This window comes from Populus euphratica, unplaced genomic scaffold (genome assembly GCF_000495115.2).
Source record: "Populus euphratica unplaced genomic scaffold, PopEup_1.0 scaffold230.1, whole genome shotgun sequence".
Lineage (NCBI taxonomy): Eukaryota > Viridiplantae > Streptophyta > Magnoliopsida > Malpighiales > Salicaceae > Populus > Populus euphratica.
The window spans coordinates 55,775-72,836 of NW_011500083.1; the positions used below are offsets into that span (position 1 = coordinate 55,775).

The 17,062-nt window shown below is 34.2% G+C and overlaps 1 protein-coding gene across 6 annotated transcripts; it reads right to left on the reverse strand.

Annotated features, from left to right (window-relative positions):
- Nucleotides 1-6,140: 6,140 nt before the first annotated feature.
- LOC105108858 (uncharacterized) lies at nucleotides 6,141-15,073 on the reverse strand. Of its 6 annotated transcripts, none has more exons than XM_011003330.1 (11): nucleotides 12,538-15,073; nucleotides 12,139-12,378; nucleotides 11,586-11,715; nucleotides 11,095-11,247; nucleotides 10,526-10,767; nucleotides 10,374-10,455; nucleotides 10,076-10,288; nucleotides 9,227-9,462; nucleotides 8,120-8,198; nucleotides 7,909-8,046; nucleotides 6,141-6,799 (listed from the first exon to the last, which is right to left on the reverse strand). In XM_011003330.1, the coding sequence occupies exons 1-11, from the start codon at nucleotides 14,778-14,780 to the stop codon at nucleotides 6,644-6,646; spliced, it is 3,912 nt and encodes a 1,303-aa protein (XP_011001632.1). In that variant the 5' UTR covers nucleotides 14,781-15,073; the 3' UTR covers nucleotides 6,141-6,643. The 6 variants fall into 6 exon arrangements, with proteins under 6 accessions (XP_011001632.1, XP_011001636.1, XP_011001635.1 ...); XM_011003334.1 differs by having other exon boundaries at nucleotides 10,076-10,282; nucleotides 10,374-10,443; nucleotides 10,526-10,770; XM_011003333.1 differs by having other exon boundaries at nucleotides 10,374-10,443; nucleotides 10,526-10,770.
- Nucleotides 15,074-17,062: the final 1,989 nt, after the last annotated feature.

A 17,062-nucleotide genomic window follows, 5' to 3' on the forward strand; every position in this document is an offset into this window, starting at 1 on the left:
CTGCTGGAAGAATTAACAAGGAAAATATACTACGTGATGACTCTATTAAGGAGAATAAAATCCCGATAATTTAATCGTCAAGAATATATTGATTTGTTGAAAATTGCGGAGAAAATCCTATACTTCAATATGCAATGTACCGATTGTGCTTGTATAAACCCAGCTTACAATCATGCTTTATACAACAAAAGGATAAGGAGGCAGTCCCGAGTCTCGTGACTGTAGTTCATGAGTGATGTTATCTATGGTTCAGCATGTTTACAGATGTAAAGTGAACAAGATTGTTGTTCATGGCATTTCATACAAAGAATATCCTTTGCCTCATCACAATCTCCTGGTAAGAATTCAAAGCATGCGTGCTACACTTTCGCAGATTGATCTTTCTCTGTTGTTCTTCATCTTTTGAATATTATAATGCTTTAGACAAGGAGACTTGAGTTCCCCCCCACCCCCCCTTTTTTTATTTATTTTTTTCACTTATTATGTGTCAATATATATATATTGACACATAATTATTATGTTATGAGATAGGTTCATTGTAATTTTGCTTCATAATCTCTGTCTTTTAAATCCAGAACGTGAAGGGAGGCTTGCTTGTCCTCCACCAAGATAAGCCTCGTCTCCTGAAAAGACTGTTAGGGTGAAGTCAATCGACGTCTACTTTGTTTTTCCAGCTATATGTAAGATGTGAACAACTTGAAATCATCATCCTGGATTGTATTAGACGACTTAGTCCAAACTCTCACCTATTCCTGCCAGCAACGTGCAATTTTCTAGTTTCAAGCTACTACTCTACAGTGCGAAAAATGGGCAACTAAAAGGGCTGAAATGAACACTATAAAAAAGTTGATGAACTTAAACAGATCATGTGGATACCATATCACCATATTATAACTCACCGGTAGATGCCGCATCATTGCTAATGATAAGATGATAACGGGACAAGAGGGAGAGAGCTTGCCTTTTTGTATTTCCACTTTTACTTGAGAGTAACATTTGGTATTTGTATTGGTAAATAGATATTAAAGAATAATATAAATTATATTTTAAAATTTTATATAAATATATAAGTTATTTTATTAAATTATTTTTTTAATAATAGACAAATTCTCTTTTTTAAGTATGATGACTTGTGTCAAAAAAGAAAAAGATAATTCTAATAGCAACATAACTGAAATTCTTGATAAGACCTAGATACGAGGGTTCTTGTACCGAGGGAACATGCTAGGTTGGTCGGTCTATTGTCATTCCTTATTTATCATTATCTCTTTTTTTCACTTTTATTTAACTAATTTTAGTAATTTGTATTTTTTTTTTCATTTGCATTAATAAATTATATTTTTTTAATGTGGGAGATAAAATGAGAAAATAATTTTAGACATACTAGTATTGAATCATCTTTATGGTTCAAGTTTGACAAAATGTTCACAAATATTGTTGTTACCAAACAATATGTGTGAGCTCCATCTTTTGAAATATTGTTTGAGGATGATGCTGATGATGATGACAATCATTAAATCAATGATGATGAACCTGATTTGAAGAAAGGAGATTGTGATTTAAAGGAGGATGGCGTTTCTAATTTTATAAATGATATTTATAACATGGATGGTGGGGTTAATATATTCAACAATAGCAACACACTTAGCAGTGGTAAGAGAAAATAAAGAGAATATTCTGAGTTGAAAAAAGAAGAAGCCAAAGACCTTCTAGAATTGGAGCACAATTACTATCATGTTGAGATCAACTAGTTGACAACATAGCTACCAAGAATAATTGAATATCTGTTGGCAGGGATAGGAAAATAGTATAGTATTCTCGAGGTTATCGCAAAGCTTCACCCCATTAAAGAAATTATGGTAGGAGATGAGATTATGGTAGGAGATAAGTTGCAATCCTTTGCTATTGAGTATTTGTGTCAATGGAGAAAGAGAGAAATGTGGGTTAGTATGAAAGATATTGAAAAGAAGCTAAAATGTCTACAAGGAATGTTTGAGCAAAGTAAAGATGTATAGACCAAGAGTTATTGTGAAATTACCCAATCAAAGTTCCTTCAGATCCATGAATTATTATAAAGAAATAATTATAAGGAATCATTGACAATTTGTTTCTAAAAATCTCATCCCAATAAGAGTTTGATAAAGGCGAGTGAATTAAATAGAAATAAATCAGATAGTTTATATGAAAAATAAAACAAAATATATAAAGGCATAAATGAAGGATAAAATTATAATTAAGGGAAAATATGCCTTTAAAACAGTAAAGAGGCCACCATTTAAAAAAAAAAAGAAGGGAGAAACAATAGAGAAAATTCAGCTAGAGAAAAGTGCAGAATTTGAAGGAGCCAATAATATTCTGGTGGCCATATTTTTGGAATCTATCGTTGCATCATATTGAGTTTTTGATATGTTGTTCTTCTCAAACTCTTATACTAATTGACTGGAGGGATTTGAATGTCCACAATTCGTTTGACAGAAATCATCATCGGACATTTCCTAAAAAATAAAAGGAAATACACCTACTAGGCAACTTTGATCGCCAATCGATTTCTCTCTCTTCCATTATTGGAATGTGTTTATTTTTGGATATATAGTGCATCTAGATGTTTTCTTTATTCTAGAGGGTGGAGATCAACAATACACTATTCGGCAAGGTGTTGTTCATATTAAACAATATCTTGTTAATTTTCAAGTTAGCTTGGTTTTATTTAAATCTAGAAAGATCTAATCATTGGATCATTTCAAGTTTGAGATTTTATTTTAGAACTCAGATTAGAATATAGAGCTTTAAATTATTCATAATATATCTTAAAATAAAAAATTTAAATATTTTTACACAATTCTTTTACATAACCCTTCTTTAACTTAACATATATAATTTCCAAATTTCCAAGCTTCATTTCCTATGCTTCCCAATCATTTTAGGTTTAATATCTTTCCAATTTATATATATAATTTTCTATTATTTTCAACTTTAGACTATCTTTCATTTACTGGTCTTACTTTCCGATATTTAAACCATTTATTATTTTAATCATTTTCCAAATTTCACCAATTTGCATACTAATTATTTGGTTAATATAAATAACTCTAAGAATTTTTGAAGTTTTCTTAATGCATAATCAAGCATCCTATCACAATCAAATAAAATTACATTTTCATATATAATTTCCCGGCGTACACGTATCCCTCTTCTAATTATAAAAAATATATATTTTCCCCGTGTTTAACCTTAAGGTTATTTAATTATTACAATTCTAAAACTTTTTATATTTAATTAATTACATAAAAGTACCCAATTTGAAATTCACATATTTACCCCATCACTTTCCTACATATAACACATACAACACTAACATAAACTATTTTATTAGAAACAAGGATATCCGATCACATATTCTTCCATAATTATTAAACTTTTTTTTTTTGTTATTTTTCTTCGTATGACCGGCCTAGCTTTTAATTTTGCGTTTAATCTCTATCTTTTTTATTTTTAATTAAAATTTTTTTTATACCCCTTTAGAAAGTTACCATCATTTTCATTATTTTCTTGTTGTCTTAATTTTCCATTCTTGAACCCTAATTTAAAATGTATTAGGAATTCCAAATAACTTAATAACCAACTAATTTCCATCCCACATCATTATTTCCACAATACCCACTAATTTACATACATTTTATAAGAGTTAAAATTAATTAAATCAACCCTCATAATTCTACACTGAAAAAATTATGCACACCAATTCATCCATTTATAAGCAATCACACATTTCCCTTTAATACTAACATATTCCACGCTTTCCTAGCACGTTCCTTCATAGGCCACCCCTGGTGGTGGAAACAGGCCCAAAAGCTCAGACTAGGAATAGGAATATACATGTGAGAATTCTCATAAAGCTATCCAAGTACACTGCAAATTTCTCCCTTGGAAGGTACAAGGTTCCAGTGTCGACCAAGCATTTTATAATATGCATGTCTGAATTCATGAGTCCAGATTCAGGTGATTTTGACTAAGCTGACTTGTAGTTTCATAATATGTATGTCTGACTGAATTCAGGACTCAGGTAGTAGAGCATGGAGATTAGAAATTTGTCTGGAGGATTTTGTTTAGAATGACAAAAGATTGCAGACTGTTCATTGGATTGATCGATCTCTTGAGAAAATTCAGGAAGATATATCACTGTCCTTGTGAAATGAGGAAAAAAAATCCAAATTTTGATTCTCTTATGAAAGTTGTTAAGAGTACACATACACTGTTGAACACATCAAGTCTTTTGATTGCATGTTGAACCAAGCTTTGCACTTCCTCACACTTAGTGAAACCCTTCCATGAAGACAGGAAAAAGAAACAGGAAAAAAAGTTAAAAGGGGTAGGACAGGGGTAAACTTCCATGCAAATTCTATTGTTAAAGGAAGGCTAGTTCTATGAACGAGGAAAAAAAAATCCCTCCAGGTTTAAAAGAAGGTGTCAAATCTTAATGGCAAAATTCTCTTATAGAAAGAAATCCATTATTGAATAATATTTATGGACTCTGAGAATATAACATGAATCCAAGGAGGAAATGGAGAGGACAGACTGATAAAAAAAATGCAAATAATATAACAAAGTCGGTTTGCATGACAAAGTTAGCCTAGCCAGCTATGGAAATTCTAATCCAAATCAGAAATGGAAAGTACCCTATAAATCTAAGCCTCCAGCCAAAGAATTCACTCTTTTGTTCTCTTATTAGTATTACTCTACCGAAATTCTCTAAGATTTCCTCTCGTTTCTTTAAAAAAACAAATATGGTATGTCGTCGAAGATATGATGCTGAAGCTAGTAGCAGGAATTGCAGGAATTCATCACAAAGGAGTAGCAGCAGCTCTGTTCCTGGATGGGAGGAGGAATTTTGCTCAGAAAAAGGCGGAATACAATGGAAACGTCTCTTGGAGGCAAAGAAATATATATCAGAAACAAACAAGATCATGCAACGGGATGAATCTGAAGGCAAGGAGTGCTTCTACAAAGCCAAGTATCGGTTTTGCTCTCTGAATTATGGCCATGCTTCTTATTGCAGCATATCCTTGCCAGATCCGAACAAGTATATTGATGAAATAGATTAGGATTCTGAATTTGATAACCAACTATTAATGGAAATGGAAGAAGCTCGCAAGCCAGCAACACGTTGCAAGGAAGAGAGTAGTTTTGTGGTGAATAATCCTTGGATGTTGCCCGTGGAACATATAAGGCCAACAGGATGGGATGTGTGTGAAGATTGGCAAGGACCAAGGTTGCTGACAGGTATGATTGTAGGAGATGGCAAGCATTGATAGAGATGATCACTACAGCTGCGCAGAATTTGGTGACAGCCATCTAGTCCAAGATATTCAAGGCTTTTATTTTTTTTTGTCTTATGATCAGTAAGGATGTTAAGCAATATGTGTTCATTTTCCAAATTGAAACAATCACTTAGAATTTTTATTTAGAGGGTAAAGGAGTGTGTTCTTGTTGAGTCAAAGGTAATTTAAATGTGAATTCCGCAGCAAGGTACAATCGCACAAATCTAAATCAACAGAATCTTTTAAAAAAAAAAAACCGATATGCAATAATGCGATGATAAATTAGAAGTGATGCGTCTAAATTTGAACAATTGAAAAGGTTTTTTTTTTTTTTTTTTAATTTCATGTATAATTGGGAACTATTTGGATAAACTGCGGATTGAGTATCTGTTTGTACATGGATAATTGAGTATCTGTTTGTACACGGGTACACAAGCTTGAGCCAAAAATTTTGTAGTTGACAAGATCTAGCTGGATAAAAAGAAGAGGGTTCTCTCGAATCAAGATAGGTGGAGTTAAGCCCTCAAGGAACGAACCTCTCTTTAAAATTTTAATCCCAATAAAAAAGAAATTGCACTTCCATTGTCATCTGTTAGCTTGATAGCAATTTTGTCCAACCAGCCAAACTTGGTAACCAAAGCAGGTGCAAGTTACTGAGCCATGTCAAGCATCGTGAAAGGGTCAGCAAGCCTCTCATCAGTGGTGAGAGTTCGAGAATCAATTAAAGTCCTTGATAATTTCGAAAATGTTGGTTTAATTTCTTGATTGCATTGTTAACTTTTCATCTGTACAAAGCCGTTACATTTACACAACTCAAAACAGTTAGCAATCTCCTATGTGAAATTGCATTCAAACAGAACGCCTGTTCTTCGTTTTTGCCTTTCGATTCTTTTTTTTTTTGGTCCCTTGTGTAAAACAAATCTTTCAGAATTCAAATTACAAATCCTCACACAATCTGACATGACTGTCAAACTCAATACAAACCAGCTCTCCTGTTTTCTCCTTTATGTTTCCTTTACCCCTTATCGGTACAAACTAGCTCTTGTATGCGTGCAATCCACGATTTTTGGAAAAAGTCTTCAACTATTAGGTAATTCCTCTGCCATTATGTTGTCAGTTCTTCAGCTTTGCAGTTGGAACGATTTTCCATCTGCAAGACCTTTGGATCAAAGCTAAGTGCAGATGGCAGCCAACCACCAGACTCGTCTCCTACCTTTATGGATGGATTAACGTGACCAGAAATCTCAAGATCCTTGTCGTGCATGTCACACGATGGTCATCAAAATCTGTTAAATTGAATGGATCCTGACTTTTCAGTGGTTCAGTTACCTGCCATATGGCCTCCAACCCTCCTTCCATTGTCTCCTACTGCTGCTTCTTTCAAATGGAAAATTCGGAGCATCTGTATGTGTTCTGTATGTGCTGCTTCCACCTTGTTTCTTCAGGTCATTCCTCATCACTTCAAGATCATACTGTGCACGCTGCAAAACATTGCATACTGACTTTTCTCACAGAAGAAAAATGAACCACAGCATAGTGAAAGATTAATAGGTGTACAGCAAAGTAATCAGCTTATCCTCCAGATGAAGGGCTCCAGTTATGCTAAGCGGTAAAAGAAATCACAATGATTTGTTTCCGTTTTTACATGTAACAATTGAATTTATGAGTTTAAGGATTTACACTATATATAGCAGGGAGATAGAGCAAGGCCTACTGGCCTAACGAGAAAATGGCAGGCCTGAATGACCTGCAAAGGAGTATTTATGTAGTGAAACAAGATCTATAACCTTAGGTTGTGGTGTGTTTTTCCATGGAAAACACACAAGAAATAAACATTATTCAGAGGAAAGGGTTGCTAACAAATGTCCAACAGACAAGTTTCCTAATTAATAGAAACCAAGTCCAGCAGATAACAAGAAGACCACTTCTTATTACACAAAGCAAGAAGGAAAATAAGTAAATATGAGGCACTCCATGCAAGCATCCCAGCAAAGGAAACACCATGAATAAGACTAAAGAGACATACAGCAAGAGAGTTATATTTGTCAAAACAAAATTAAGTGCATTATGGGTTCTTGTTCAGAGAAATTAAGCATGATTGCCATTACTAGACAATGGAAAAGCAGCATCTTAGCAATGAGCAAATAAAGCAACATCATATTTTCACATAAAACAACTTCACAGTCAGCCTTGCAATCCATTAGTTGTTATGTCAGAACTTGTTTTTATACCTATACGTTCTCTACTCCACTCCCCCTGCTTTAACACTCTTTTCCGCAAACAACCGCAAATAGAATTTACATAATTTTCATTTCTATAAGAAACTATCTACTTGAAATCATGGGGGACTGGAGCAGTATCATAAATTGTACAAGAGACTGGCGAGCAGCACACTGACACCCTAAATGAGGTAATGCCTCTTATACTAGCTCAAAGACTACCTTGCTAGCAGAAGAAAATACTACAGAGCAGAAGTTTTTCCCATTTTGAGAGGGAAAAAATAATTATCAGGTTAACAGCAATACTAAAAAGTTGAGCCATTAAAAGAATGTGCAGGGACAGTAGATTGCATGATAGAAATGTGAAAAACCTTAGCAGGGTCTGAAAGCATGGCATATGCCTCCCCAATCATTTTAAAAATTCTGTCAGTGTCCTTGTGGACTTCTTCTCCTATCTCCTTCCACAGGCTATCATCTCCATTATCACTTCTTGCCAAGGAGTGACCAGCCTACGTCAATTACCAATGAGTCAAAAGGGCAAGTCATAATAAGATGTCAAAAAAAATTGAACATGTAGGAAACCTTGTCAGGATGGTGTCTAAGTGCAGCTTTGTGATATGCCTTCTTAACTTCTGATGCTGAAGCGGAAGGTTCGATTCCCCTGCCATCATAATTTGATTGGTAAACAATTGTATACCTCATATTTTAAATGAATCTTAAATTTAAAGCAATAATGAGATCACGATGACAATAACAATAAAAAGAACAGCAACTATAGACAAACATAATAATAACGGAAACAATAACAACAATAATAAACCAGTGATTTTGACATGATTGCAGGTTATGTCCTAGTTTTAGAATCATGAGTTAATTTCCTGATTGGTATTCTTTTTTTATTATTTTTAGGCTCAAATTCGAGACCTATTAGAGTGAAATGGGTACCGATTGAGTTACAAGCTCATTGGCAGGGGTAATGCACAAGCCAACCGTGAGCCCCCCCCCCAAAAAAAAAATCCAAACATTTACTATAGTCCCATCAAATTAGCATACATTATAATTTTCTAAGTTGGCTCCTCCAAAAATATTTATTTTCTTTCAAGTCCTATTATTTCTAACCCCCTACCCCACAACAACCTTAGTCACCCTCCACCACCGCTCACTGGCTCCTTAACAAGCATTGACTGTTCATTTGATAAAAGATCTGTTTGATATCTTTCTAGTACCCAAACTACCATTTCAACCCTCCATCTCTCTCTCTAAAACCCAACCGTCAAATTCTGAATAAAAAATCTCAAATCCACTAAACATCTACAGAAATGAAAATCCACTATCAGAACTCATAAAACTTCAGCAGGGAAGGAGAGTTGTTTTAGGAATGTATATCATCAAATTAATGACAGCTCAGCGTCTTAATAATGGTCAACTTACAGATGTTTGAAAAGACAAGTTAAATATATATTGGGGGGGGGGGGGTAACATGTGCGAAAAAATGAGTGATCATAAATCTCTCTACCACAGGAGAGGGAGCCACAGAAAGACTGCTCTCTGATGCGCTAGCAAACAACTACACTCCATGATCAAAATATTGAATAGAAATCATTCAAATTCCAGCTATGATTTTTGTGAAATGACAAGACTCTATAGAGAGATTAGAACATGTAACATCTAGAATTACAAAGGACTTACAGAATGAGGTACATATTCAGAGGAACCTCCTTTCTGCCTGCTGCTTCTATGGTAGAAAGACGTAAACGAGCTTGTCTAAGATCATTGGCCAAGTTTGTTGTTCTATCAGAGTGCCCGAACTGTTTAGTTTTCTCCTCTACTTGCTTAGTGAGAACAGCTACCAGCCTCTGAAGATCTCTAGCTGCTTGTCCATAATCCCTAATCATCTCATATAAAGTGGCTCGTCTAGAAATTGCCTAATAAAGCATGGAGAGTACTTGCATTACCAAAATGGTTGTTCTCGAACATATTTTAAGAAAAAAATCAGTGCCTTCCTAGAAATGTATCCCTTTTTTTTTTTCCATGGATACTGAATTGTGCACCCAAGGAAGAGCGAATGTGCAGATGCCAATTTAGTAATCAGTAAATTGTACCATTGTAAACCTGAATTCTTGTAGCAATTTAATAAGGCAAGTAATAAATCCAGGAAAATAATTAGTTATCTTGAAGACATGTCAATTTCAAACCAGATCTGCACCATGAATCAAAGCCAGCAATCCTTTTCAGTATGACTTGGTACCAGAAACAAAAACAATAATGGGCAGAATCAACTTTGTAATGAAGTACAGTTTTATAGCCTCAGAGTATACATTATTGATACCCAGACCTAATTTTGAGAGAATCACATTCAAGTGTTTTCACATAAGATCTAATTTAACCTTCAAGGCTTCATTTAAATTTTATTGTGCCTCAGCCAATATCATAAACGATCTGGCTCAAATAGGACTCAATAAAATTGCCCACAGGTCCCATGATGTCATTAGTGCCAAAAAGAAAATAGAAAAGGATGAAATCAAGTTAGAAGAAAACCTTCAAATAGTTTCCATCAAGAGCTATTGCTAGGCTGCAGTCTGCTGTAGCATCAGTGATTTGTCCCAGTGCTTTGTATGCAGCAGCTCTATTGCAAAAACAAATGGCTGCAAAAGGCCGTGATTCTATGTTACGTGACAGAGCAGCACTGTAATGTTCTATAGCTTCTGAATGCTTTCCTGCTTGAAATGCTTCATTCCCTGCAGCCTGCAGCTAGCCATATTAATGCCATGAGGTAGCAGATTAAAATATGTCAAAACACTATTCAGGGAAAAAAAATCTAACAAGAATCCAATACCTTATGGCGTATGAGTTCATGTACAGTGGCAGCTAAGAACACCAGTGATTCTTGAGTTTCAATACCAATCCTGGACAGACTACTGGAGTAAGAATACTGTTATCATCACTCAAACAAATGATATCGGAAATATTCAAGGCATATAAACTTACCTCATTGCAGTAGAAGGAGGCTCCACTTGCTTCTCTAGTGAACCAATAGCCTCCTCCAGCCTTCCAAGATGGAAGTAAGATTTGAAAATGAGGTGGCAACGCCAGATCATAAATGACGTGTCCTTTGTGAGTTCAGGACCAATATTTTCTACATGGTAATCAGCATGTAATGGAGGAGAATTCTTCTTGGCAGAGTCAAATGTATGCTCGCACAGTTGAATTACCTCTTCATACTTCCGCAGCTGCTGGATGACACAAAAGTTAACCAAGTTCCAACCAGTGTTTTGTTGTGTATTAGAATCAAAATGGTGAAATAGTAACCACACTTATGTAGGATTTGATGTTGGGCTAGATCAGCATAGCCAGTACCAGCCCAAGTTGTGGTTTGTTGGCAACCAATGTAAATTAGTCACACACTTCTTATGAAATGAATACTAATGACGTGAAGAAAATGAATAACACAGCTTGCCCCAGCAAGATGGGAGTGAGGTTCACTTGCATAGAAAGAGACTAATAGGATGCGGTTCACTCAAAGTAACTTTCAAAGGTTCGGTAAAAGAAACACAAACCATGAAAAGAGACTCTGCTTTCATTTCAAGTAATTTTTCAGAGCATGAACTTATCAACAAACCCTCAGCAATTACTTGTAAAGCACTCTCTGCATCATTAGGCGCTCCCTGTTTCAGAAGTTCAGCAGAATGTTGCATGCACTCAGACACTCTCTGCCAGTCAAGAAAAACAGTTAATGGGCATGAAATAAAAAAATCATAAATGGTCAATTCAAAAGACATTAAAGCAAAGTTCCTCGGCCATGTAGTTTGTGGAGTTGTAATTCTTAACCACTCACCCATGGTTCAAGCTTTGGCAGCAACACAACAACATACAAGAGGTTCAGACATTGATGGAATCCATCAACTCAATCAGTATTAAGTCATTAATTGTGCATTTCATGCCATTATATAACTTATGAAACATTTCACAGGGACAGTCAGACCACAAACTCAATAAACTATCAATGATAAGGTCTTATTTGAACAAAAGAAAAGAAAAGAAAGATTACCTGTGCCTTTTGCAACCCATCAGAGGCTTCAACAGAAATTTTTCGGTCCACACAGGCATCAATGCCGAACTGCAAGCACTTTTTGAAATATTGCACTGCACCTTCAACGTCCCCCAGAGCAAGGTAACAACTTGGAACGAAAAGGAAAATAAGCACAGCACATAAACACAAGAAAAACTGCATTTAGAAGGAGCTGCTATTCAACATAATCAGAAGCTTAATAATTAGAAAAGGGAATTGGCCTGAGAATAAGTGATTAAAAGCTTAATGAGCTACATGATAAGCACGAAGTTAAACTTAAAATCATTTGTATATTCTGTGTCTACATCCACAAACAGCAAGATGCTAACTCAAACACACAACGAAAACATAACTTCTGTGTCAACTTAATGAACTAATATGACAACCAGAGCATAATAAGGCAGCAATTATGAAATCTAAAGTAAAAATAAATTGAATAAGAAATTGAACTAGAATTACATGCACGAATACATAACAATTAAATCATCAAATCATCCAGAAAATTTATCAGAAACAAAAGGTGGAGCTTTACTTTGCAGCTCTGACTTGCACCCTGGTAAAATTGGGACCAATTGCAGCAGCCATCTTACAGTCTCCTAGTGCATCTCTCATTCTTCCAAGAGACATACGGGTAGCTGCACGGTTGCTATAGCACAACATCAATGCCCTGAGACAGCTTACAGATGTCTCGCTTTTAGAAACACAATTTACACCTTGTGTGTAACAATCTTCAGCTTTAGACAAATCCCCATTTTTATATGCTTGGTTTCCCCTAAAATAAAAGGAAAGAAAAATATAAGTGCAATAAAAGCTTGCAATCATACAGAAAGGTTACAGAAGTACATGTAGTAGATATATAAACTAGAGAATACATTCCATATCAAATAATTTTATAAAAGAATGACATGGAGTTGACTGGAATTTATCTTGCCTCAGTCGCCACTTCTCACATGCTTCTTGAGCTGCAACAGATGCAGAAACAGACCCTTGATTGATCTCCAGTCCTTTAAGCAGCTCACCATTATCACCAACCACGTGTGAAGGAGCAGATAGGCCAACTTTCTTGCTCCGTACAGGGGACAAGGGTGAAGAAGATCCAGAAAATGGTGTAAATTGCAAAGAAGATGATACATATGAACCTTTGGAAGTAGCACTGGAATTAAAGGAATCATTATCAGCTCTAAAGAGATTGTTCTTTTTATGGTGATGCTTAGGCGATACATGTGCAGTAGAAGAGGCAGCAAAGGTGAAGCCTGAATTGACAGTATCTTCTGAACTCACAGCTGAAAAGAATTTAGTGCTGAGGTCACTATCTAGATTTGTACTTGAACTGGCTTCACTTTCTGCTAACGTAACTATAACATCATTGATAGAATATATTTCCTCATTTGCAGACTTACAGCTTTCAGTTTCAGCCCCTGAAATAGACTCCTCCAGATGATTTTCAGCTCCGATACCTTTATCAAAACAGTATTCAGAATTTTTCTCTATAATTTCTCTGCATTTCATATCGTCTTCATTTATATCCATTCGCTGTGTTGCAACAACCAGATCTTCATCTATTGCATCATTCAGAACAGTTGGTTGTGAATCAGTTGATGCATGTTGACTGTCTAGTGCGAAAGACTCCTCTGATGTGACAGAAGTTTCCCTGGAATTTCTAGCATCAGACAATGTTTCCTGATATGGTGAAATATCCATTGGTGAATATGATTCGGAAGCCTCTGGAATTTCTTGGGAGCCACTTTCCCTGGTAACAAAATCAAGACCTGGCGACAGAGGGACTCTGACAGGTTGCTTCAACTTTCCCCTTTTCTTCTTTACTTTTGAATCTTTAAACTTTGTACTGAATTCCATCTTCGGATTTAAGTCAGTGAAAAGATTTCCTTTAGGATTTGGCGTTTTAAATTCTACAAATGGCGACCCAGTGCCATCTTGCTTGCTTGTAAAACTAAACCCATCTGTCTCCTCAAGTCCACCAGTAGGTGGCACCCTGAACGCATTCCAACCAGCCAATCTACTGGATGAGAAGACATGAGATGGTCCCGCAATTCCAATTGGTTGTGTATCAACTTTTGGCTGATCCATAGATGAATGAATACCACTTACATCTTTACCCGGCGTTCCTCCTTCAAAAATAAATTCAGTGGGATCACCACAATCGTGGAATTTCTTATCACCCTTATTTACAGTTGGCATATCCTTTCTGGAGATTCGACAAGAAGAAAATCCCATGTTGGTTTGACCTGAAGATTCTACCTCCGCACTTCCAATTTTCAACTTGCACCCCATCTCGTGTGAAATTGCACTCTCGTTCTCTCCACCAACATAACCACCAATGCTTTCCCTGCTTCCAAGGGCAAAACTATCCTTCTCATTGGTCTCATTATTAACATTGTTAGTGACTACATAGTCCTTTATGTTCAAATTCTTGATTTGATCAGGAAGGGCATTCTCTGCAGCAGCGGCAAACATTTCACTACCCTTTTCACTACTTTTAAATCCAAACTTTTTGATATCATCAGCTTGAAAACTACCACCACCATTAGTGGCATCTCCAGCCTCTTCAATATTCAATTTCTTCTCCAACTCATCTGGTGGCAGTGACTCCACATTTCTCCCAATAGAACTACCTACATTGTCACCGCTCCCAAACTTGCCATTAACACTTAACCTAGATGCCCCATCCACAGCATTCTCCTTATCATCAATGCCCAACTTCTGCATGCTCTCGTCAACACCATGATTCTTATTACCATCACTTGCAAAAACGAAACCACTCTTCTCCCTCACATCTACATTAGTTTCACTTCCCGTTCTCAAACTTTTCAAGTTCTCTATAATTCCCTTGCCGGAATTCGAGTTAAACCCCATATTACTTGGACTAGCTCCAAACACAAACGCCTCATCACCACCACTCCCAGAACCACCCGGTTCAACCTGACTCCCATCGGATCGGAACTGATTGAGACCGAGCCCAGCCCAGGTTTCTTCATTGGACTTAAAATTCTGGGGATTCGATTGCCTCCTAGCTTTTGCCAATCTTGGCCTCGAAAGACCACCTTTAGTTGACGAGGACGATGATGATCGAGAGCTAAAGTTTGGATTTTGGTTACTAATTCGGGTTGAATTTGGGAACCCAGAATTTAAATTATCAAAATTCGATGGGTTCATGCTGGTTTCTTGTTTTGATTGAGAATTTTTTGAAGCTAAATAACAATAATAATGAGATGCGGAGAGAGGAACGAGAAAGCTGACCGTTGGTGATATTGATGTTGCTATTAGGATTTTGAATCGGAGCTCCGGTGTCTAGCAACGCCGGTGACATGTCAATGCAGGAGTCATTAAATCGGAGGGTGGAGAATAGGGTGGTGGGAACTTGAAGATCAAAGAGGTGACGTCGTTAGTGGAGTAAATGATTGGTTTTTTTTGTTTCAACATACATAATTGGCTTAATTAATTTAAATGTTTGCGTAGTAATAAATATCTTTTGGAGTTTAGCTTTGCTGTGTTTTCTTGTCTCGAAGGAAATTGCAATGGGCTGGCACTCCTGAAGATTTTTTGGATAATTTTTTGTTTTTGTGTTTAAAAAAAAAATAATTTTTAATTAATTTTTTATATTTAAAAATGATTTTAATGTACTGATATTAAAATTAATTTTTAAAAATAAAAATAATATTATTTTAATATATTTTTAAACAAATTTTTTTTTTAAAATAATTATTGATACACACACTCTCAAATATCTCCTACCTAAGTCTTTTTTTTAATTTGTTTTTTTAAGTTTATCTCTTATTATTTTGATTAATTAAAAATTTATATTTTTTTAGGTTTGCATTTTATCTTGTGATGGGATTCTACAATTCATATCACAAGTTTTGAAAAATAAATTATGTTGATTTTAATTATTTTTTAAGTTCATCCATCATCATTATGTTTGTCAAAAATTAATATTTTTTATTTTTTATTTTTTTTATAAAGTTATTTCAATATTATATCTCGGGTTATGGTTCATCAAGTTTGACTTATATCTTTTTTTTATTGCTTTTTAATTTTTATTATCAATATTATGTTGGTTAGAGAATTAATTTTTATAATTTTATTTAGTCTGATTTATAAAGAGTTATCCCAATCTTATAACTATGTTATAGATTTAATTTGATTTTTGCACAAACTAGATAATAAAAAATTATTATGTTTGGTTGTTTCAGAAAACATATTTTAAAGAATTCATTTATGTGATGATTCAGATAAACTTGAGTCAATTTTTATTTTGTTTTTTAAATTTATTTTTTTTTAATTTTGTAATTTATCATTTTATTTGTTAGAAATTAAAATTCATATTTTTTTATACAATTATCTCATTCTCATTTAATTTTTATTTTGTTAATAAATAAAATAATTGCAATGTTTTAGGAATATTATAAGATATATTTTTATAATATTGACAAGAATTCATCTTTTGCATTAAATTGTTGTTGTTTTTATCATTTTATTTTTTATTAATATTTTATTTTCTTATCATATTATTAAATTAATTGAATTTATTAAATTTAATGACTGGTAGAATCTTACAAAAATTTTAAAAAAAATATTTACATTTTTTTTATATCTTTTTTGTGATAACAAAAAAAAAAAGAAAAAAAAAAGCGTGGCACATTACACGCAACCTCTCTAGTTCTATATTTGTACAACATATGATAATTGAAATCTATGTACAATTCTAGATGGTTGTTTCAATATTTAAGCAATCAATTATTTTTTAGACCTTGTATTTTGAGTGAAATAAGTATACAATCCTTTTTATTTGAGAAAATCAAAATTTAGTCCATGTTTCTTAATAATATATCTTTGTAACTCAATCATTTTGGTTGTTTTTTCATGCAAAATTAGTTTTTTTTCTCAATAAAATTTCCTTCATTTCCAGTTCAACTTTCTAAACTGGCCTATTGGAAACAAAAATAATCACATGAAAAAGGGTAATTCGTTCATGAAGGAAAAACAGGTCAATAGTCAACTTTGATCAAGGAACTAACATGTAATTTTCAAAATTAAAAAGGCTAGCTTATAAAATATCAAAAGAACAACCATAAAATTATAATTTACTCCAGTGTCAACGAAAATAGATTTCCATTAGTTAGGTGACCTCACGAAGTACCTTCGTTTTGGCATAAAAGAGGTAAATAGTTTTAGAAAATAAGAAAATATAATATTCAGGTAATTTGACCGAGTATATTAATAAACTCTATTAATTTAATAATATTATTAAAAAATAAAATATTAAAAATAAATAATGTGAAAAAACAACAATGATTAAATACAAAAGATAAACACTTGTCAACATTATAGAAATATATGTTCACAATATTCAAAAAATATGGCAATGATGTTATTTGTTAACAAATTAAAAATTAAATAAGAATAGAATAATTTCATAAAAATAAAAACATATGAAT

What these genes read in the sequence shown, in the direction of transcription:
- LOC105108858 (XM_011003329.1), bottom strand. Translation starts at nt 14,780, where the DNA reads ATGAACCCATCGAATTTTGATAATTTAAATTCTGGGTTCCCAAATTCA. An exon ending in TGTGAGAAGTGGCGACTGAG is followed by an intron (nt 12,379 to 12,537) that starts GCAAGATAAATT and finishes CTTTTATTTTAG; the next exon opens with GGGAAACCAAGCATATAAAA. An exon ending in ATGGGTTGCAAAAGGCACAG is followed by an intron (nt 11,248 to 11,585) that starts GTAATCTTTCTT and finishes CTTGACTGGCAG; the next exon opens with AGAGTGTCTGAGTGCATGCA.